Genomic DNA, 22,352 nt, shown 5'->3' on the forward strand with positions numbered 1-22,352 from the left:
GGGGCTTGGAACTGACACTGCACACTTTACTACATAATATCATCTAATTTTCAAAACCTCTGCAGGGTAAGAGCATTTAAAAAAAAAATCAGACAGGCTTAGGTTGCCAAAACTAGTAAGTAGCAGAGCTGGGTGGGATTTGTATTCCGGTCTTTCTGATATCAAAGCATTTTCCACTATACTCCCCTCATCCTGAGTGTCTGAGTGCCCAAGTCCTGAGACCAGTAATTGTCACCCCTGCCGGGTTACCTTAGCTAAGTCCCTCCTGCCTGGTTTTCCTTTCTTTACACATTCCCCTGCCAGGCTAGCCCTTTTACATGCCTGATCTTATACAGCCCTGGGAGAAAGGTGCTATTGCTATTCCCATGTTACAGATGAGGCTCAGGGCTTTTCCAGAATCTTATGTAAGCCCAGGGGCTGAGCGCTGTACCACCAGTACACTAGCCTGCCTCCCTAGACCTAACCTTTTGCCTCATTGCTAAACCTGATTCTCCTCTGAGTTCATATCCTCTAGAAGTTGCCTGTGAGAAGAGTTCTAGATGCTAAGTGCCAAGTTTCAGTGCCAGCCAGATGCCCAGTTTCAGTTGAAGATTGATACTTTTTATATTACTTTTTATATTCTCCCCTCTAGCCTTTGCCCTAAACAAGAAACCTGTTTACCTTTCTTTTTCATCAGAGTAATTTTTAAAGAATTCATCTTGAGTTTTCTGCCACTTGTCAGATAACACTGAATAAGGTTTAACCTTTTGATTAATTAATTAGCTAAGTGTTTCTAAATACGTCAATTGAACCTTTTTGCCTCTTGCCTGTCCCATTTAAAACTTCAGTAAATATTTTCCTAGGCCACCTCTGATTTAATACCTGTTTGCTCAGTATTGTTAGGGCCTCTCTCAGAGCTGGGAAAAAGTAGACATTGAGAGCTAAATTTGCCTTTAGGTAGGTTCTTGACATCTGGGTAGGAAACAAGATCTGCATAGCAGTGGAGTGTTAATCTATACAAAACCACACTAATTAAACTTATTAAACTTTATTGCAATAACAAAGTAATTGTTTTTAACAATAAAAGCAGAATGCCTATAGGCAAGAAGATGATCCTGTCTCAGGCCAAGCCCCCTTCCCTAATGTTTCAGACCTGGGTTGACTACAGTAGTCTTCTAGAATGTAACATTTATCCACCAGGTGTCATTATTTACCAATTCTGGTTGTGTCTGTGCACTCAAGGGTTGAGATCAAAGCTAGAGACAAGAATATGAGGAATCAAAATGGACTTAGGATAGGGCACTGGCTAGAATGCATCTCAGGGGCCTTTCAGAGACTAGTGACATTTTTCTACTACATCCCCTGGAAAGAGAGCTTGGGTTCTTAGTATAGGCCTGGCTTCCCTCTGCATTGTGCTAGACTCAGGCTTGTATCCTCAAGTCGAATTAGTCCTCCCTTCCAACACATAGCCTTCCTGTGCCCAGCTGCCCCCTGCACTTCCCCTCTGGCTCCTGACTCATGTGTCTTGGGGCATAGGAAAGCACAGTAGAGGGATAGGCGATTGTCTAGTGACCCAGAGTTTAAGATACAAATCTAATGTCACAGTGCTGTGAAAATAGGAAATGAGTGTGCATGGTAATGCTTGCTAAGAGGCACCTGGAGGACTGAAGTAGGAAAAGGAGACTCAAACCCTCATCCCCTCATATTCCTCTTCGGGCTGCAGGTGCAAGGCAGGAGCTGAGATGGGCTCAGGCTGGGCATGTCCCCCACTTGCCCTCAGAGCCAGCCATTACTGGTGAAATCCACGCGTAGCGCCTCTTCCTCTGCAGGGCTCAGCTCCTGCAAGGGCGCCCGGCAGGGGCCTCCATGGTAGCCAAACCAATCCATGGTTTTCTTCACCCCTGGGATCCCAAAACGCCGGGTCACCTGAGAATCAGGGCATGTCAGAAGATACTGGGGAATCCCGGCACAGGTACACCCGGGACCCAGACATGTGTCACTTGCAGAAAGTTAGGGTTACAGTTGTCCTCCCTGATAAAGTAATTAGGAATCCAGATTGAGAGGCCAAAAGGCAGCCTAGCAGTAGAGAATGCAATGCCAAAACCTCAAATTAAGAAGGTACCTCGTCAGAGGAGAGAAAGAGCAATCAGGGGGACCATTTTATAAACTATATAAATGTCTAACCAGTGTACTGTATACAATAAACTAACAATAAAATACAATTTTTTAAAAAATAGAGTAATTAAAAAAAAAAAAAAGAAGGCGGCACTTCCTTTGATTTTAAGAGAAACATCCACTCTCTAGAGAGGAAAGTGGCATTCAGTCCTCATTCTGTGATGGGAGAAGGCAGCAGCCCTGTGGATCGGGGCACTAGGACATCACCGGTTTGCAGCCCAGTTCCTTGGAACCAGATGGGCACAGCAGGCCTGGGAAGTCAGGCACAGCCCAGACCTCTACTGGTCCTATAGCAGGGTCCCCCAACCACCCCATAGCTCCTTCCTGACACCAACTCTGAGTGCTCTCAGTGGAAAACCAATGCATCATTGTCCAAAGAGGTTTCAATAACCAACCTCTTTGTATAACTTTCTATCATTAACTTATTAGCTCTGAACAAGTTCTCTTGCCTAAAAAATGAGGGGGCCGGATAGATAACAAGACCTCTAAAGTCTTTTCCACTGTCATGAGGGACATTAAGGCTATTGTCATAATTTAAAAGCATGCATGGAGTTTTACAGAAAATGAAGCATCAAGTTTCTTTGCTTTTAACATAGCAACTGGTTATTTTATACTGATCAAAAGTGTTAGCTAAATCTTCGACTCCCTAAAAACGAAAAGAGTAATCATTACTTAATAAAGTTTTATTTGGAGAGAAAGTAAAACATTGGAAGTATGGGCTTCATGAAGGATAAAAATAATTTTTAAAAAAGTTGTGATAAAAATGTTAGGAACCCGATAAATGATTGACTAATAACTTCACCACTAGAGGCCAGTAGGCTTTAGCAAGCCTCCTCCCAGGCTTGGCCCCAGCCAGCCATGGTGTTCTAATAACCTGGGCAATTCACCCAAAATGAGTAGGGTGGGAAAGACATAGGGGAGAGCATGGACACAAGAAGTACCTAAGAGAAAAGCTTTCTCCCACCATAGTTGCCTGAAGATCTCTGATTTGCCCCTCTTCCAACCCTGAGAAAAGATCTAGTGCTATGGTGGTAAAGACTGGAAAGTCCTAAATATAGCAGGAGCAGAAGGCTGGCTGGCTGGGAAGGCCAGGGAAGGACATTATGTTCAAGCAGGGAAGGAAAGTTGGGTGACATCAAGCTGCTCTTGGGGAGGCTGAGCCTACAGGCCAGGCAGCAAAAAGGTGTCCCAGGAATTCCTGAGTATGTGCCCAGAGCTGGCACAGGAAGGGGCACAGAGTGAAGGGTAAGGCAGGATGGCATGGTAAGGCAGTTGGACGGCAGAAAGAATCCTCTCTTCCCAAGGGGCAGCCCAAGCTGCTTCACATGTAAAATGAAGTGATAGCAACACCTACCCCGTGTCACAAGAGAAAAATGTCACTGTGAGACCAGACCCTGAGAGCCCTGGGATCTACTTCATGTCCTGTCTTGGTGGTATGCAGATTCGGGGACCTTCTGTCTGCACATGGATGGGAGTGGGAGGGCGGAGGTCTCACCCCAGTGGAATGTCCAATACAGCCTGTGCCCTGATGGGGCTCAGCTGAAAGGCCCTCGTTTCTACAGTTCTTACTTCCTATTTATAGAGCATCCCATCCCAGGAGAACCTTCACATCCAAGGAGACTCGTGCTTGCCTCCTCAGCTGTCCTTTTTCTAAATCGGAGTTAATCTGCCCCTTTGAGGTAAAGATGTAAACTGTGAAGGAGATCTGGAGCCTGCCCACCCTTTACCCAAACAAAAAGTATTGCCTAGCTCAGTCTGGGACTATCATCTCCAGTGCAAAACTTAAGGAGATCCCAAAAAACTCATTCATCACGGTAAATAGTTAATGCAATATTTTTTTAAAAAAAAATCAAAACCAATGCAAAAATATTCATAATGAACAAAATATCAAAAGTTTTAAATAAAAACAGGATCCAACAGAGCCATGCCCTGCCATATTGTAGTCTGAGGCAAAGTAAACATGTAAGTACGGCAATAAGGCCCCTATATACATGTTTTGTCTATTTTTTTAATGACTAATTTTTTTTCTAGAAGTAAATTTGCAGAAAAATTGTTTTGATGAGTGTGCTTCCATTCAAGCCAGGGAAGTAAAATTACAATAAATTGTTCTTGGTATAGATAAAATATTTAAAACTAATGCTTGAGTTTTAATATACCTACCTTTAAATTTTTCAATATTTTTTTCAACTACTTTAATGTTCTTGGGGTGGGGGAGAATCACCATTTAGAAAACTAGGTAGAGCTTCCACTTCCAAGAAGATGGAATAGATGTACTTTTCCCTATTTCTCCCAATCAGTACAACTCAAAACCCCTAGACATTACATCAAAACAAATTTAAGAAGAGTCTGAAAGGTAAAGAGAAGGAAGACTGACTGGGGACCTCAGGACCCAAGGAACAACACAGTGGTTGGTTGACTGGCTTTGACCTGGAGCTGAAGGAACCAGCAGCCCTGAAATACCAATGGACATAGACAATAAAATCTCCAACAAAAGTCTGTCCTCTTTAGCCAGGGATCAAAAAAGTGGCAGCCTAGCAAGATGGAAAACTTTCAAACAATAACCACCCTACTCCAGCCAGCCCCCACTGAAAAAACTGTGGCCCCCACCCTCATCCAGGCCAGTAAGCCTGAATTGGGAGCCAGAACTTCTATCCCCAAACTCAGTACTAAAGAGTGTCTCTCCCCATCCACTAGAGATGGTTTCAGAAGTGGCCTAGTGAGAAGAGTCACAGCTTTCACACTGCCCACCTTTAAGGAGCCCATCCCCCAAAGGCACACTCATGACATCAGCAGAGGCCACATGGGAGAAGTAAGGAGGCACTGCCACCCTTTGCAGCCGGGATGGTATCATTAGAGACCTAATACAGAGCCCGGTTCTCCCCCAAAAGAAATCTCCAGGCCCATATGGTTTCACTGGAGAATTCCAAGAAATGTGTAAAGAAGATTTAATACCAATTCTACACAGTCTCTTCCAGATAATAGAAGAGGAGGGAACATTTCCCAATTGATTTATGAAGCTATTTTTACCCTGATACCAAAATCAGACTAAAGCAGTAAAAAAAAAAAAAAGAAAGAAAGAAAAGACAGCTACATACCAACATCCTTCATGAATATAGACGGAAAAATTCTTAATAAAAATGTTAGCAAATGGAATTCAGCAATATATAAAAAGAGTTACATACCATGACTACGTGGAATTTAGTCTAGGAATGTAAAAATTCAAAAATTACTAATGTAATCCACCACATTAATGGGCAAAAAAGGAAAACAAAAATCACATGATCATTTTAATGCAGAAAAACATTTGACAAAATTTAACACCCAGTCATGATTTTCAGCTAGAATGCAGGGGGAACATCCCCAACTTGTTAAAGAGCACTTATAGGAAACTACAGCTAACATTGTCCTTAATGGTGAAAGGCTAAATGTTGTCCCTTAAGATCAGGAATAGGGCAAGGATGTCCACTGTCACCACTCTTATTCAACATCATGCAGGAAGTTCTAGTCAGTGCAGTAAGGCAAGAAAGGAACTCAAATACATATTGACCAGAAAGGAAGAAATAAAACTTACCCTTTCTGTAGATGATATGATTGTCTATGTAGAAAATCCCAAGGAATCTACCAAAACATTCATACAACTAATAAATGAGTTCAGTAAAGTCATATGACACAAGATAAACATGAAAAAATCAATCGTGTTTCTATCTACTACCAATGAACACATGAATAGAAAATTAAAAGTACAGTACCATTTATAATCACTCAAAAAATATAAGCCACTTAGGTGTAAATCTCTCAAAACCTGTATAGGACTTGTTTGTCAAAAACTGCAAAATGCTGTCGAAATAAATCAAAGGAGTTCTGCGTAAATGGAGAGACATACTACATTTAACGATTTGAAGACAATAATGTCTTCAAATGTCAATTATCCCCAAATTTGTATACAGGTTTAAGACAATTCCTATCAAAATCTCAGCTAGGGTATTTATAGATATATATTATTCTAAAATTTATATGGAAACGCAAAGGAATTAGACTAAAACAATATTGAAAATAAAAAGAACAAAATGAGAAGAATCAGTCTACCTAATTTTAAGATTTATGATATACCTAGAGTAATCAAGTCTGCATGGTATTGCAGAGGGATAGATCAATGAAAAGAATAGAGAATCCAGAAATAGACCTACACAAATATGCCCAACTGATTTTTGACAAAGGTGCAGAAGTAATTCAATGGAGGAAAGATCATCTTTTCAACAAATGCTGCTGGAGCAAGTGGATATAGGGGGGGGGAAATCTCAATCTAAGGCTCACGGTTTATACAAAAATTAACTCAAAAAGAGTCAGACTCATAAAATGCAAAACCATCAAACTTTGGGGAAAAAAATAGGAGAAAATCTTCACAATCTAGTGCTGGGCAAAGTGTTCTTAGACTTGATGTCAAAAGCATAAACATAAAAAAATTGATAAATTAGACTTTATCAAAGTTTAAAAACTTTTTCTTGGCAAAAGATATATTAAGAGACTGATAAAACAAGTTACAGACTGGGAGGAAATATTTGCAAACCACATATCTGACAAAGGACTAGTATCTAGAAGATATAATAAACTTCCAAAACTCAACACTAAAAAAACAAACAATCCGATTAGAAAATGGACAAAAGACATAAATCAATGTAAATTTCATCTAACATTATATATAGATGGCAAATAAATACATGAAAAGATGTTCAACAGCATTAGCCATAAGAGATATGCAAATTAAAACCACAATGAAATGTTACTACACACCTATCAGAATAGAAAATGGTCACAACATCAAACATTGGTGAGGATGCAGAGAAACTGGATCACTCATACATTTACACTGAAGTAAATGTAAAATGGTACAGCCACTCTGGAAAATAGTTTGACAGTTTTTTAAAAAACAAAACATGCAATCATCATTTAACTCAGTAGTTGTGTATTTATCTCAGAAAAATGAAAATCTGTGGTCACACAAAAACCTACACTTAAATGTCAGTAGCTTTTAATAGCCAAAACTGGAAACAACCAGCTGTCTTTCAAAAGGTGAATGGTTAAACAAGCTATGGTATGGCCATATCATGAAACACTACTCATCAATAAAAAGGAACTAACTATTGATACATGCAACACCTAGATGAATCTACAGAAAATTATGCTGAGTGAAAAAAGACAATTTCAAAAGGTTGTAGACTATCTGATTTTGTTTGTATAACAGTCTTGAACTGACAAAATTATAAAAATGGTGAACATCTTTGTGGTCGTCATAGGTTAAAGAGGAGATGGGGGCAAAAGGTGAGTGTGGCAATAAAGTGTAACATGAGGGATCTTTGTGGTGACGGAAATAGCCTGTATCTTGACTATATCAATGTCAAAATCCTGATTGTAATATTGTTACCACTGGGGGAAACTGGGTAATGGATACATGGAATCTCTCTGTATTATTTTTCACAATTTCGTGTGAATCTACAATGATCTCAAAAAGTTTAATTTAAAACATGTCTATAGGGACACACATTTTCCTTTTTGCCTCAGACTCCAATATGGCTTTGCACAGCACTGTCTGGCACTTGAGAGGCCTTCCATCTTGGCTCTTCTTGACTTGCCTAGAACAGAACTGGGGTACACAGTCTGACTGAAGACAGAACTCTCCTGGGAAATCTGGGTTCTGAATACCTGCAGCCTTCCAACTCCTCCCTTACTTCTCTCAATAATTCGTTTTTTTCAGGACCTGGCCCCTCTCTAAGTAAGATTCCAGGGTTACTTACGTCACAGTCACTACAGCTACTAGTCTCAATGCATATTCCTGGGCCAAAAGGATTATAATTTTAACAAGCTCCCTAAATGAATTCTAATGCACACTTAAGTTTGAGGACCAATGGGGCTCAAGCTTGTCTGAAGTCAAGATTTTGTGGGGAGGCACAAGAAGTTCCCACACTGGAATGTTCTCTAAAAGGATTTTCTGAAAGGGAAGAGACTGACTGGGGACCCCTGTGCCCGCCATAGCTCCTGCTCCAAAGAGTACATAGATCACCACCCCCTTGCCCTTTGCTGCCATTGCTGGGAGCTCACCGCAGTGTTTGGCTCAATGAGGCGGTGCTGTAGCTTCTGGGCATCTTCCCATTGCCCTGTGAGGCAGAGTCGCTCCAGTTGGCACACCTGAGCCCCCAGGACATTGGCTAGGGCACACACGCCCCCCACAGCTCCTGCCCCAGAATAAGATGCAGAACATCAGCCAGAGCCTCTTTTCAAAGAGAATTACAGACCCTGGTCTCCAGCACCCCTTCGTTCTGGGATGCTAGGATGTGGATTTCTATGCCATGGTTGGCCACATCAAAGGCATGCTCTGTGAGTCCACAGAGTACAAAGAGAAAAGCTGCCAGCATATTCCAAGTAGAATCTCTCAGGCTGAGGGGCAGGGAGCAGAGTCTGAAGGCTAATTCAAGGACAGTTCCTTTCTTGCACTCACCTCTATCCCCAAAGTAAAGTCCCAACTGCCAGTTGACACCTCCACACTCCACTAGCCCCCTGACTTACCAGTCCTGGAAGTGGGTGGAGTGGATGAAGCCTTTGCTCTTCTGAAATCTTATTCTCCCCAGTAAATGCAGCCTGGGACAGCAGCAGGGGTAGGATGTGGGAGTGGAAAGTGCTCTGGACACAGTCAGGAAATGGGGTATTTCCTCCCATGAGCTGCGTGAACTTGGACAAGTCATAGACCCTCTGGTCCTCGTTCTCATCTGGGCAAGGAAAATAGGCTGACTGGGATCTCAGAGGACCCTGCCACTTCTACCGGCCTGCGAGCGAAATGGTAAGTCTAATTAGGAGTGTTCCTAAGTGGTCTCAAGAGTGGAGAGAGAGTAGGCAATTTGGAATGAGCTAATCTAGCTGACATTTATTGAATATCTACTATGTGCTAAGCACTATGACAGACATGGGGCTGATGCTCTCTAATCCTCATAACATCTCTCTGCTTTTCCCAAGTAGAAACTCAGTCCCAGAGAGATTGAGTATTTTGCCCAGTGATACTCAGTGAATAAACAGCAGAGCTGAAATTCCAGCTCAGATCCATAGGGCATCCAGACTGTGCTTTTTCCATCTACCCTACTTTCAAGAACAAGGCGTATATGGGTCTCCTGCACTTCAGAGATTGCGACAGGACAAAGGTGAGATGTGCAAGGACCTAGACAACAAGCCAAAGTCTGCAAAGACCAGAGAGAACCTACAGTGTGGGAAAAGTAACTCGCATCTGTACTCACTGGAGCTTCAGCTGCAGGAACTTCCCTCCCCCTCCCTGCCCCTCCTGAGATCACATCCAACCTGAACCCAAGGACCTTGACCACAAACAGACAAGAGCATTTGGTTTAATGGTGACATTCCTGGACTGGAACAGAATCTGATCAGGCAGCTAAAGGTCCCTGGACCAACCCCGCAGTTCTGACCATTCTGGTCTGGACCAGGGAGAGTGGAAAATGGACTGCTGACTGGAGGGGAGGGCCCCAAGGCCTCAGAGGATTTACAAAGTGAGGTTAGAGGACCTAAATTTGCCAACTAAGCAAGGGGTTCTGGACTTAGAGCAAATCATAGGCATCCCTACGACAGGCCAAGGGTTGTAAGCAGCCAGACACCCTCCTCTGCCCAACAGGGGTCACTCACAAGCACCCAGTGTTCAGACAAGCAAGCAGTGTGCTGGACTTCTGAGGTTTTGGAGCAGGTAGGCTAGCAAAGTCCCGCTACATACACAGCCCTGGCCCTCACAGTCCCTTCCAGTAGACCCCACCTTTCTGGGTGTATCTGGGTCACCCATCACACTATGAGAGCAGCGGGAGGCCTACCTAGGGCATAGCTGGCCAACAGGAAGCCAGCTGATCCAGCCAACACCTGGAAATCCTGCCTCTTGGTCTTGTGAACCATCATCCCAATTCTGGTCACCTGCAATAGCAAACCGGGTATAAGTGGGGCCCAGAGCCTCGGCAGTCCATGCTCCAAATTAGAGATGAAGCCCTGAGAGCCCACATGACAGAGAGAACCCAAACAGGAGCCCAGGACTGAAGCGGGTCCCAGAGTTGCCCTAAAGTTGGTAGCAAAAGAAAAGAGGAAGGTGCCTCCTCCAGCCAAGAACTGTTGTCACTCACATCACCACTGCTGTCCTTGATGCCAGCGATATTCGGGTGCTGGGAAAGCGTGACCACAGTGTCTACGGGCAGGTCCAGCCCTGTGTTGGCTGGGACACTGTACAGCACCACAGGAATTGGAGAGAGGTCAGCGACCTGAGGGATGCAGAAAGGAGAGAGAGCAGCTACCCAGGTCCAAGGAGCCTGAGGCACTGCCGTCCACCACCGAGTCCAGGCCTGGGCTCCCTGGACAGGCCACCTCCTAGACTAGACGTCACAGCACTATATGCCCTGCCTGTAAGCAGTAATAGTGGGTACTATTCAGTGAGTGCTTTCTATGTGCCAAGCACAGTCCTAAGTCCTTTATGTTTGGATCAAATTTAGTCCTCACAACAACCCTTTGAGGAAGAGACCTCCCTTTTGAGAGGGGAGGAAATAGCAACACAGCTCTGTTAGGGCAGCAACCCAATGTCACACAGCTGGTACACAGTGGCATCTCTCCCCTTCCCAGAGCAGTTGTTTGTGGGAAGTAGGCTCACCACTCCGTTCCCAGCTTCTCCGTCTCCTTTCCCAGGCAAAGTCTCCCCCTCATCCAGCCTCCTCTTGGTTCCAGGCCTCAAACCCATTCCCGCCCCTCACACTCACCTTGGTGTAGTGGTGAATGAGGGCAGCGCTGCTCATGCGGCCACGATAGTAGCAAGGGGTCACCACCATGGCGGCATCAGCCCCCACCTGGGCCATGCTCACGGTCATCTCCACTGTGGCTTGAGTAGCTGCAAGAAAAAAGAAAGTCTTTCTCACAGGCCATGGAGGGTGAAAGCAGGAGAAAGAATGACTGATGGAGGACCCTGGGACAAGCAAGGGATGCAGAAGAGACAGAGCAAGTAGACTAAACCCAGCCTCAGGGCCAAGGAGCCCTACCCTAGCCGCCCCCAGGGCCCAGAGCATTATGGCCTCACATTCACAGCCGGAGCCGGCTATCAGGAGCTTGTTCTTGGGCATGGCCTGGCGCACGCGGCTCACCACCTCCAGACGCTCACTGCTGGTCAGGAAGGGGAACTCGCCGGTGGAGCCCTGGACCACGAAGCCTGCAAGAGAGGCTATGTCGCAGCCAGCCTGATGACTTAGCATCCTCTCACGAAGCACCAGGACATTGGTGTTATACTCACTCAGGTTCTTACCTCCCCAATACCATAGTTTATCACACATTTCCTTCCCATGTTTGTCCTGATGCAGCCAGAATGTTTTACCCAGTTGCAATGACAGCGTTCACACCATTTTTCGTCTGTTTGTTTTAATGAATTGTTTTAGTCACACCCAGGAGAATAAATAATAATATAATCTATGTGAATGTATCCAGCACCCATGGCAACCCTCTCCTGGTCACCTCCTCTTCCTCTTCTTGCCATCCTGACTCGGGTATTATTGTTTCCATTCACATCTTTATACCCTTAAGACATGCATGTGGATTCGTAAATAAGATATGATATGGATCTTTTTTTTTTTTAATGCCTACAGCACCTGGTATTTCTAGGTATGATATGGTTTTTGTCACTTGGTATTTTATAGAAATGGAATCAAATTTATATACCTTTCTCAGTTTGCCATTTTTGCCCAACATGTGTTCTGAGTTTTGTCCGTAGCAGGACACGTAGCTCTGATTTATCTATTTTTCATTGCTGTATAATATTCTATCGTGAGCTTAGGCCACAATTTACTTTTCTTTCTCTGAGGACATTTAGAATGTTTCTTTATTTTTGCCAAACAATGCTGAAACAAACATTTTCTTCTACGTAGTCTGTGCCCATATCTGTTTCCCTACAGTTTAGATACTGAGGCGTGTAATTGCCAAGTCACATGTATGTGCATCTGCACATGCCAAGTGTCACCCTGATTAGCCAGTTCACACCCTCTCAGTACACAGAAGAGTCTGTCAGTGCTCATTCATGCCCACGTAGGGATTATCAGCATTCATTTTTGCCAGTTTTCTGGGTGGAAAATGACATCTCATTGTTTTATTTTGCATTCTCCTGTTTTATCAATCACTGGAATGGTTTCTAAAATTACCAGTTAAAGGTGTCAACTCATATTTATCAGAGACCAGCAGAATTACTGCTCTTCAGCTGAATCTGAAGGCAATGTTTGTAAATCATTTTCTTCTCAGCTGTTTTCATCTAATTTTCTCTTTCCATTTCTTTCCCTCCTCTTCTCTACCCCATTCCACTCCAAAAATATTTTTCTTCAGTAGTTGACAAATATAGCATACAATACAACAAGATTATTAATAAATAGAAAGTGGGAAGAAGGAAAGAAAATAAAGCTGGGAATGATTGATTGCAAAACCTCCGTCATACAGTGTGAGCGATGGGCCATAAATTTGATTTGGAGCTTCCTGACAGTCAAAGCTAAAAGGGAAACATGGTCAGCCAGCAGATATGTAGAACTTGAGATAAAAGCAAGGCAGCCGCCCTAGAGAAACAGAATTTCCTGGCACTGGGACCAAAGGAGATTGTTCCCGTGAGTCATCCTTCAGGGGACACAGTGTGATGTAGAGTCAACTTTACGCCACGAACCTTTTCCATGCTGTTCACGCCATCATGAGAATCCACTGGGTAGATTGCCAGAATAGCTCACTGGGTACTTAGCTTTTTTTTTCTTTCCAGTTTTTTGCCTTACTAACACTACAGGGAACATCTTGAGGCAAATATCTTTTGGCTTCTGTTGGATTGCCTCCTTGGGAGCAATTCCTCCAAGTCGGGCTAGGAGCTGCTGGTAAGAGCCTCCTTCTGTCTTGCTACCTATTGCCCCAGTGCTTTCCCAGTGGGTCATCCTCATTCACAGAGCCGCCAGCTCCGGAGAGGGCTCCAGTCCAGCCATGACTGGACCAGCACTCTTTGACTTAGAGATCAAAGATTTAGAGGTCAAGCTTTTGCTGCTTCCTCTATTTAAATGCCAAGGACATCTCTCTTCCTAACCCTCCTCCTCAAAGGGGACCAGGGTGGGTTCTTGCTCCAGCCGCTTCTTCAACCACAATTATTCACCCAAGTGCCCCACCATTCTCGTGGTCAGTTCCAGAGGCCCCTAGGCCCCACTGGTGAATGTGGCCGAAACAGCAGGACAGCTGGGCCTTGCACTCTGGGGCAGTGAAGCAGGTTCCTGTGTTTAAGGTTTCTAGTGGCCTCTTCCTTGTCTCATTTAAGGGAGTATCTGACTCAGGCCTGACTCCCAAGAGGGAAGAGATGCCAGTCTGGGGAAGCGGGAGTGAGCTAGAGTCAGAGAAGATCCAAGGTACCTCCGGCTATTGAACCAGGCATATCACATCTCTGAGTCACCATTTCCTCTTCTGTGGGATGACAATAAAATCATTTCAATCCTACCTTATAGACCTGTCTTAAAGGCACAAAGAAGAAAATGTACAGAAAGCCCTTTGAAATCTGTGAATCGATGTGGTCAAGAGCCCCCTCTTTCTCCTTGGCTAGGTGTTCGGTTTCTGGCTTGATGTGCCTCTGCTTGTGTAGAGAGAGAACTAGAGGAGAGGAAAAGGCCAAGGTCCTGGATGGGTTGGGAGGGAGGAAAATGAGTGGTAGAGAAGCACAGAGCAGGGCAGTGGAGCAGTCAGATGCAGAGGCTCTGAACCCAGAGGAGCCCTGGTTTAACTTGCAGTGTGGCTCCTCACCAGCTATGAGGTCTTGGGCAAATGGCTCAACCAAACCTCAGCTTCATCAAATGAAAAATGGGGATAATATTAGTACCCTCCTTAATGAGTTGCTGTGAAGCTGGAATGAAATACTACTTGTAAAGTACTTAGAATAGAACCTGGCACTCGGTAAGTGTTAGCTGTGATTATTATGGGATCAGGAGAAAGTGCTCAAGGCTTAAACCAGGAGTGTGGCAGCTTTCGATTTGAAGAGGATGGCTAGTGTGGGAGGGGAGGCTGTACTCTGACCTCTTAGGCCTCTTCCCGCTGTAAGATGGAAGAGGATCATTTCAAAAGCTACTCCCTCATGGTTACACTGGCAGTTCTGGGGAGCCAGAGAGGCCTGAGAAGGGGAGTGGGCATTTGGGGCTGGGGATGCACAAGCAACCTGGCGACTTATTGTGGCCAAAAGGAATCGCAGTCTCTCACTGTTATGTCCCTTGGCCCATCATCATTGTCACCTCCGCTGAGAAGTCTTCCTGAAATGTCTCCACTGGACATCTCTCTTCTGAACTTCTATTACCTGTTCCTTATCCTCAGTTGCCTACTCAAAAATGCACAGAGATCCTCAGAACTCTTGAATCTACCCTACACCTGCCTATGGGATTAGGCAAATTTTCTCAAACTAGCTTCTGCTGTAAAAGGAAAAATTGGACTGGATGGTTTCCTAAGTCCTCCTGGGCCCTAGGCTTTGAAGTCACTTTTCTGATTTCTCCTACATTTTGTCTATCTCTAAGTGTGGCCCTTCAGCCAAACTGTCAAGGTCCCCAGACACACTGTCACCTTCCTGCCTCTATGCCTTCGCTCATGCTGTCTCCCTTCTGGCCTGGAACACCTCCCTGGTTGCAGCCCCTCAAGTGCTGCAAGGGCCACAAAGCCTCTCTTCAAGTTTCCTCCCCTTTGCATTCTGCGGCATTTTGCCCTCCTTACATAGTACTTGTCCTTCTTTCCCTAGAATCATCAAGGTCAGGAATGGTGTCCCCTTCATTTGTGGCCTCCTCTGTGATACCTTAATACGCTGCCTATTGAGGTACGTGTGGACAATTTGTCATGTAAAAGAAAAATTGTCCCAAATTTGGTCTGGAGTAGAACTTTTGTGTGATGTAATTCGTAATCTTCCATTGGGAAGAAATGAACATTCCTGACAAAATGCTTAAACGATTTCCTGGTGAGCTTTAATGGAATTAAGCCCTGATCTGGGAAACCAGCCACCCTCCCAGCTGACTTTCAGACAGGAGTCTAGTGGCTATTTATGACTCTTTGTATCTAGTCTAACAATGATTTAACCATTCTCTTTTCTTACCAGGAGTATATACTTGAGTTGGCTGCTTAGAAGCCATTTTCTTTACAGCACAACCGTAATAAAATTTTGACATAAATAAGTTGTCTGAAAACTTTTTTGACTTTTAATTTTGAACAACTTTTAAATTTATAGAAAAGTTGCAAATATAGGACAGGGGATTTCCATACATTTGCTCACCCAGCTCCCACCACTGATAATGTTGCTCCTAACTATACAGGACAATTATCAGAACGAGAAAATTAACCTTAGTACAATACTACCCACAGATTTATTTGGATTTTGCAGTTGAAATCTTTTTAAAGTGAAGATTCCAAAGTCATAATTAGCTCATCTTAAATTTTATGTAATAAGCTTTCAATAAGGGATTTAGGTCTTCCAAGTAAATGTATGCATTTTATGCATTTTAACTATGACTTTTAAAAGCCAAACCTCACCCCTTTGCTTTTTGTCTGATTAAGCAGCCTCCAACCTTTTTCCAGTGTGACTGACCCCAATTAAGACTTTTATTATGAAGTATCTAAAATATACATATATCAGCATTTATGTAAAGTCACTTATTAGTAATACAAAAAATACTCAAATATTCCCAACAATGCACCATAAAATCAATCGATAACATTTAGGGTATTTATAGATTTATCCAACCTTTGCAATGATTCTGGGCACCTTCTCCCTGGAGCGTGAGGCTCACAGGTTGGGAACCACTGGTAAACCCATAATAGATGCAAACGGTAAGAAATTTCTATGTAAAGGGGCCACTGGGGGTTAGACAGTGCCATGTAGCTGACTTCTCCCAAGTTCCCCAGGGGAGACAGTAGCATCCCTTTAACTGCCTAACTGGGAGGTTACTTCTTGCCCCAGAAATGGCTTCTTGGGACCCCAGAATAGGAAGTAGAGAGAGTCCCAAGCTTGCAGGAGGACACAAAAAATGTCAAGACATGTGGGAAGAGGATAGGGATAAGATGAGAGAGGTGAACCCATCTGGGGGTGGTGAGCTTTCACTGGAGTCAGAATAAGGCAGGGATTTGGGGTTTAAAGTTAAGCAAAGAAGGAGCTCTAACCCCAGTGACATCACTTACTGTCTATTCTATCTCAGGCAAATTACATCTCTGAGCCTCAGGTGCCTCATCTGCAACATGGACAGAACAAAATACCTCCTTCGTGGGGCTGTGCCGTAACACTTAACACAGAACATGACATATATTAAAACAAACAAACAAAAGAGAGAGCTGCTGGTAGTACTAGTACTACTAACTAGTAGTTACTAGTAGTTAGTAGTAGTACTAGCAGCAGCAGCAGCCCCAACTTCAGCAATACTAATACAAACGAAGAGAGAGAATATACAACACAATAGCTCTGAAGGTGGGGGAGGGGCACTAAAACAGATCCCGGTGGGCTCCAGGGAGCAAGAAGGCAGAGAGAACTGCATTGTGGGATGCCGCATGATGGAGAAGCCATAGGGTGAGGATGGCACCAAGATAGGGACCTACATCCCACCCCATCTACTAACTCATCTACTAGAAGTCACCTCATCTCCCTCCCCCAATGCTTGGCTGCTTCCTCCTTCTCTGACAACAGCAGGTTGGTGGGTGTGGAGCTCGCTGGAAATATTCCATCCCCAGAACTTGAGACCAGGGGAAGCCATTTTATGGTTCCTCAAACCAGCCCAGTGAAAAGGCCCCAGGCCAAGGCTTACACAAAGAGGACTGTGGGAGAAGGAACCCCCTTCCCCACCCCTGCCCAGCACTGAAGTTGGCCACAGAGACCCCAGACTCAGATTGAGGGTATACAAGGCTTTATTGGCTTAGTTCCAGGCATGTGGCATCAGCTTGGGGCTCTCAGCTGCTCCTGGGGTCTGCTTCATCCCTCTTCTCTTGGTGGGTCTCCAGGGCCCTGTGAGTCTGTCGCAGCTGCTTTGCTTCCTCCCAGTTCTCCCTTCATTAGGGGCCATCCTCTGTGGCAGATCCCACTCATGGAGTCAAAGGGGCTCAGGACTCCTGTAGGGGTCTGAGGAAGAAGGATTGGGTGGCAGCATCTCATCCTGGGCCACACAGTTTGTCCAATGGGAGAGAAAACAGGCCTGTGATTATGTGCCAGCCCTGTTGGGGGAAGGGGCTTCTCCATCCATGGTTAGGTGGCTTTGAAGGGGTGATAGATTTGTTGGCTGCGGTTGGTCAGGCTGTGGCTCTGGTGGTTCTGGTGGCTTAGATAACCATGGTGCCCATGACCATGGCCGTGCAAGGTGTGTGTGTGGTTCATGCCAGCTACAGTGGTTTCCCGCTGAGTGAAGAAATTGCCTTTTAGCTTTATCTCCACTTCCTCAAGGGCCCTCAGCTCCTCCTGGTTGATGTCGTTGGACTCCAGGTGGCCGTTGTTCTGGTAAACCGTGGCACGCTGCAACATGGAGTTAGCCAGTTGCCGTCCCTTGGTGTCAATCTCCTTGGCACAAGCAGCCACAGCGGCCCATGTTGCCTCATTCGTGGACGAGGATTTTCCAGACTCTTTGTGGGTCTCTTTTACCACTGAGGATCCAGACATCTTCTGCTTGCTGGTGAAGGACTCCCGGTGAAGAGCTGTGCCCGCTTCTCCTTGCCTCGTGGTGAAGGTCTCCACGCGAACCGTGGTGCTGGCTTCTCCGCTGCCACTCTCGGGCTGGGGAGCAGCCATACTGCTGGCAGCGGTGGGGGTGCTGCCAGTTTCCAGCTTCTCTTCGGAAAGGCGGCTAAAGTGAGATTTGATCCAGCTCTCATTCTGTGCATCGTGGAATTCTTGTGGCCCGAGCTCATCTTGTGGAGACTCATGGACTATCTTCCTTCTCCTCCTCTGAAACCACAGCATGAGGCCTCCACCTCCAAGTAAGAGGGCAGTCCCCAGCACCACCTTGCATGATGGTTGCTGGATGAGCTCCAAGAAGGTCTCCAGGACCCTACACCAGGCAGGCAGAGCTAAGAGCACACTGGGAGTGGGGGAGCCTGGATGTTATGTTTCATGCTTGAAAGGGCAGGCTCCCCGAGGGTGTCTGGCAGGCAGGCCTCCCACTGCACCCTCTCTGAGAGGCCCTTCCCGCCTCAGCAATGAACCCCATTGTGAGGAAGGTGGTTGAGGGGCGGGGTGGGGGAGAGGCCACCGCATTGCTCATGTCTAGCCTAGCAGGCCTCACCTGAAGCCAAGGTTCTGTCTCTTACTCTAACAGCTGTCCTCAAGGTCAATGGGAGGGCAGCTTCTCCAGCTCTGAGTCCCTTCTGCCTTCTGCTTGTGACCCATCCTGCAACTCAGTCCTTCTTATCTTCCAGTCTTTGGTTTCTCTTCTTTGCCATCTAGTGGCTCCCATGGGGCAGAGATTACAGGGTCAGGCTGGCCAAGGCTGAAGGACCCCCTTGGCTGGGCATGCATCCATTCCTGGCCACGTGAGATTGCTGTCTCCCTCCATCCAGGGCCTACACCTGCTGCCAGCTGAACACATTTTATCCCCACTTGTAGCCATCAGCCCCATTACAGAGCAAGGTCCAAGAGGAAAAGGGGCCCAGCAAGAAGCTTATTCTAGAATAACATGAGGTCATAACTGGGGTGACACGAACAGGACTTAGAAGGCAGAGAGGATAGGACAAGAGACATCACCAGGTCTCAGATTCCTGGGGCCATCCAGGGTGGGGGCTGCTACCTCTTTCCTTGATGATACAACTACGAACCCAGATTTGCCATCACCACCCACCCTACTCCTGGAAATGAGCACAGCGCAGGTTGCGAATGGGTGAGCCAGCTGGCCAGGTTCTCCGTAGGTGCGGACAGCTGACATCCTGGCCCACAATCCTGTTATACTCAGGGCCTCCAGGCATGTAAACAAGCTTGGGCCACTCTATTTTTTCACCCAGAGGCATCTAACACATTTTTTAAAATAAAGAAATGCCAAAACAGAGTTGTAAAAATTGTGATTTTTAAATAAACCCACAAGATACAAGCTTTAAGTTCTATAGGGAACATCACCTCCGCAGTTCAGCTGGAGTATCTCTGTAGTCCAATAATCTCATTTGGAAATAACAATTCAAAGTTCATCTCTGAGGTTGCTGGAGTGAGTTCAGGGCCAAATGGCCCCTCTGCAGCAACTCCACCTTTCAGTCTCTAGTTACAACTTTTCTTTTAAAAGAATATTCTTTATTCAAATAATCAGTACAAATTAACAGTGAAATAAGATAAAAGAGCAACGCGATTTCGGACAATGCCTTCCGGAACAATCTCTAACTGTTCGCTGATTCATCAAGGGCAGGTTCCCGCCTCCTCTTTGGAGGTCCTTTAATTTGTTGCAGGAGGCCCTGGCAATGTGATATGTGATGGTTCCCTCCTCTGCCCCTGAGTATTGGGCCACAAAGCAGGGCCAGGATCACGCGAGAGAAACACAGATTTTAGACCTAGAGCAGCTTGCTGCTCCCTTCGTGGGCATTCTGGCTATGTCCTGGGAGAAGTGACAGGACCCTCTGGCTCTGTGTTCTCTGTGGCAGGGCCTCGTGTTTGAGCTTCTTGGGAGAAATGCATTGAACCCTGTGGCTCAGTTCCCATGTAAAATGAGGAAACTAGATTAGAGAGTTTCAGTGATTTCTCCAAGGTTACTGTAACTGGCAGAACAAGTTACAGTCTTCTAACTCCAGACGCTGGACTCTATCTAAGTAGCCCACTGCCCCCCAACATGTATGTAGGGGTAAGGGAGAGATGAGGTAGAAGCAGCTTCCTGCGTGTGTTGCATGGGAGATGTACTAGCAGGCATGTGTGACCCATGGCCTATCAAATCCACTGCAGGGGCTCCCAGGTGTCATCATGTCCTCTGCGGGGGCAGGGAGGGGGATCTAAAGAATCTGGAGATCTCTGTGGATTCTCTGGGTGGCAGGCAGACATCAGATGCAGAGTCCACCTTCCTAACCCCTGCACTAGGATGTCCTTAAATCTGGAAGGTAAAGCAGAGTCTTCTCGCCTCCTTGGAAACTCCTTGGAGATTCAAGGAGTTTCTCACTTCACTTCAAGAGAACCAGGCCTCAGTCCAGACTTTCGGGCACCAGTGAGCTGAGCCCCAGCAGAAAATTACTTAGGGTTTGTGTCACTGCTCAATGTGGGTGTCTACAGGGCATTCTTAGTCCTCTAAGGAAGGGTCACATCACCTCAGCACTGAGATATGAATGGGCTCTCAGGCCAGCAGCCACTGTCCCCAAGCAGTTTTGCTCACAGTGCCAATCGTATTGTCATTCTAATAATTGTTATCATTGGAGTCAATACCTTCCCATGTACCACTCTTTATAATTTACAGCATGCTTTCACTTGCATTTTTTCAGATTTTTCTCCCAACCATCCTAGGAGATGAGTATCATTATTCCCATGTGTCAGACAGGGAGACGGAGGTTTAGAGATGCTTTCTCCCTGCTAGGTCAGTGGCAGAGCTGTTATATGAGTCAGAGTCCACGTTCTTACCTGCTCTGCTCACAGCCTCAGTCAGAGCCACTCCTCTCCCAAAGCTCGTGTTCGACCGGACTCTTGAAATCATCTGGTCTAGCAACTCAGCAGTCATTGCATTGGGGTGAAACTGAGCACGACCATGTAGTTCAAATCCCAGCTCAGCCATATACTAGAGACTTTGGGCAAGTGACCACATAACTCTGAGCCTCATCTGTGAGATGGGGTTATTCAGAGTACTGCCTCTGGGAACTGCCTTAAGTAATGGATCAGTGTGGGCAGAGCAGGATGGGAGGAATTTGTCACTTCTTCTACCTTCATTTATTTTGCTTGTGGCTGTGTTATATGTTGAGTGTCACGAATATGGTCTGGTTCCTGACCTCAGAGAGGGGAGACCCATGCGGAAAGAAGAAAATGAGTCTGAGGATCCAGAACAGAAATTAATTCTGCCAAGGGAGGTTTCTGCCAGAAGAAAGAATACAGACAAAGCTTTGAGGGAGATGAGCCTGCTGGTTGGGCTGCCACATGACACCCTGGCTGCCCTCACACCTGTAGAGTGCCTGGTTGACAAGGACTTTTACAAACCAGTATCTAGTTTGATCCCCACAATAATTCCGGGAGCTAAGAAGGCACTTTAGTAATTTACAACTGGAGAAACTGAGGCAGGAGAGATTCCGTCAAGGTCACACGCCAGCAAGGAGCTTCCCACCTATCTCCTGACTCTAGACCAGTGCCCACTGTTCCCCTCCCATAATAAAATGATCCCGGGGTACCCCACTGTCCCTTAGCAGCTCGACGAAGCTTGTGTACCATCCTCTTGGTGTCTGGTTGAAGAGACTGGGGTTATTCACATTTCCCCTGACCCCCACAGTGGACAGGCCCACTTACCTCGAAAGGGGAAGGTGCCCAGTTTGTGCAGATTCTCCTCCAGTTTCCCATAATCCACCTCTGCAGTGGCAGTAAATGGGGTAGTCACGGGGGGATAGATGCCTGAGATGTCCACCTTTTTCCCTTTCCCTGGAACCTGTCCCCCTACATTCCTAGACAAGCCCCTGCTCAGCCCCTGCCTCACAGAGGACCAGACTCGGAGGCCCAGCATCATTACAGGAAGCCTGAGGCCCAGCTAGTTTCTGCCCCTGAGGGACGCTGAGTTTGGATTCTTTCTTACTCCTGTTAATGATCAATGTGTTCAGTTAAAAATTTGCTGTCCCTTGACTTGTTGGCCCTGGGGCAGGCTGGACTGGGTGTCCCCAGGGTGAAAGGGTAGGCTTATAGGCCCAAGGCAGGGAACGTCCTCTTTCCCCTGGGGAGTGGCTGAAGAAAGGCCACAACCCAGTGTCCGTCTGGCCAGACAAAACGTGGTTCCTGGGATCTCGACGCTAAAGGGTGTCTTCACTGAGGCCTAGGCCCTCCTCCCACAATTCCCAGCCCTGAAGCCAAGAGCCCTGCCAGCGTCTGCTTGGCAGTTCTGTGGTTGGTTGGAGGAGCTGATTGGCTGAGCCAGCCCTGCCCCTGCCCTGTGGGAGGCGTGGCAGGTCTGGGTAAGACACTGCCTGGGATCTGCAGCCCCACTTCCCTACCAGACTGCCCCTGCCAAGGCTGCCATGTGACAGGTCTGTGCTAGCCA

General features: G+C 46.0%; 2 protein-coding genes across 4 annotated transcripts; both read right to left on the reverse strand.

The window, feature by feature from the left end:
* Window positions 1–1,011: 1,011 nt before the first annotated feature.
* HOGA1 (4-hydroxy-2-oxoglutarate aldolase 1) lies at window positions 1,012–22,144 on the reverse strand. 3 transcript variants are annotated; one of them, XM_039871590.1, is made up of 7 exons: window positions 21,614–21,827; window positions 11,249–11,377; window positions 10,935–11,062; window positions 10,311–10,445; window positions 10,011–10,107; window positions 8,251–8,384; window positions 1,012–1,905 (listed from the first exon to the last, which is right to left on the reverse strand). In XM_039871590.1, exons 1-7 carry the CDS (start codon window positions 21,825–21,827, stop codon window positions 1,756–1,758), a joined length of 987 nt encoding a protein of 328 aa, XP_039727524.1. In that variant the 3' UTR covers window positions 1,012–1,755. The 3 variants fall into 3 exon arrangements, with proteins under 3 accessions (XP_039727524.1, XP_039727526.1, XP_039727525.1); XM_039871591.1 differs by lacking the exon at window positions 1,012–1,905 and adding an exon at window positions 5,707–5,772 and having other exon boundaries at window positions 21,614–22,141; XM_039871592.1 differs by lacking the exon at window positions 11,249–11,377 and having other exon boundaries at window positions 21,614–22,144.
* Window positions 17,068–21,735, reverse strand: CUNH10orf62 (chromosome unknown C10orf62 homolog). Its single transcript, XM_039871594.1, has 2 exons — window positions 21,614–21,735; window positions 17,068–21,187 (listed from the first exon to the last, which is right to left on the reverse strand). Exon 2 carries the CDS (start codon window positions 18,125–18,127, stop codon window positions 17,420–17,422), a length of 708 nt encoding a protein of 235 aa, XP_039727528.1. The 5' UTR covers window positions 18,128–21,187; window positions 21,614–21,735; the 3' UTR covers window positions 17,068–17,419.
* Window positions 22,145–22,352: the final 208 nt, after the last annotated feature.

This window comes from Pteropus medius, unplaced genomic scaffold, assembly GCF_902729225.1.
Source record: "Pteropus medius unplaced genomic scaffold, Ma_sr-lr_union100, whole genome shotgun sequence".
In the NCBI taxonomy this organism is placed as follows: Eukaryota; Metazoa; Chordata; class Mammalia; order Chiroptera; family Pteropodidae; genus Pteropus; species Pteropus medius.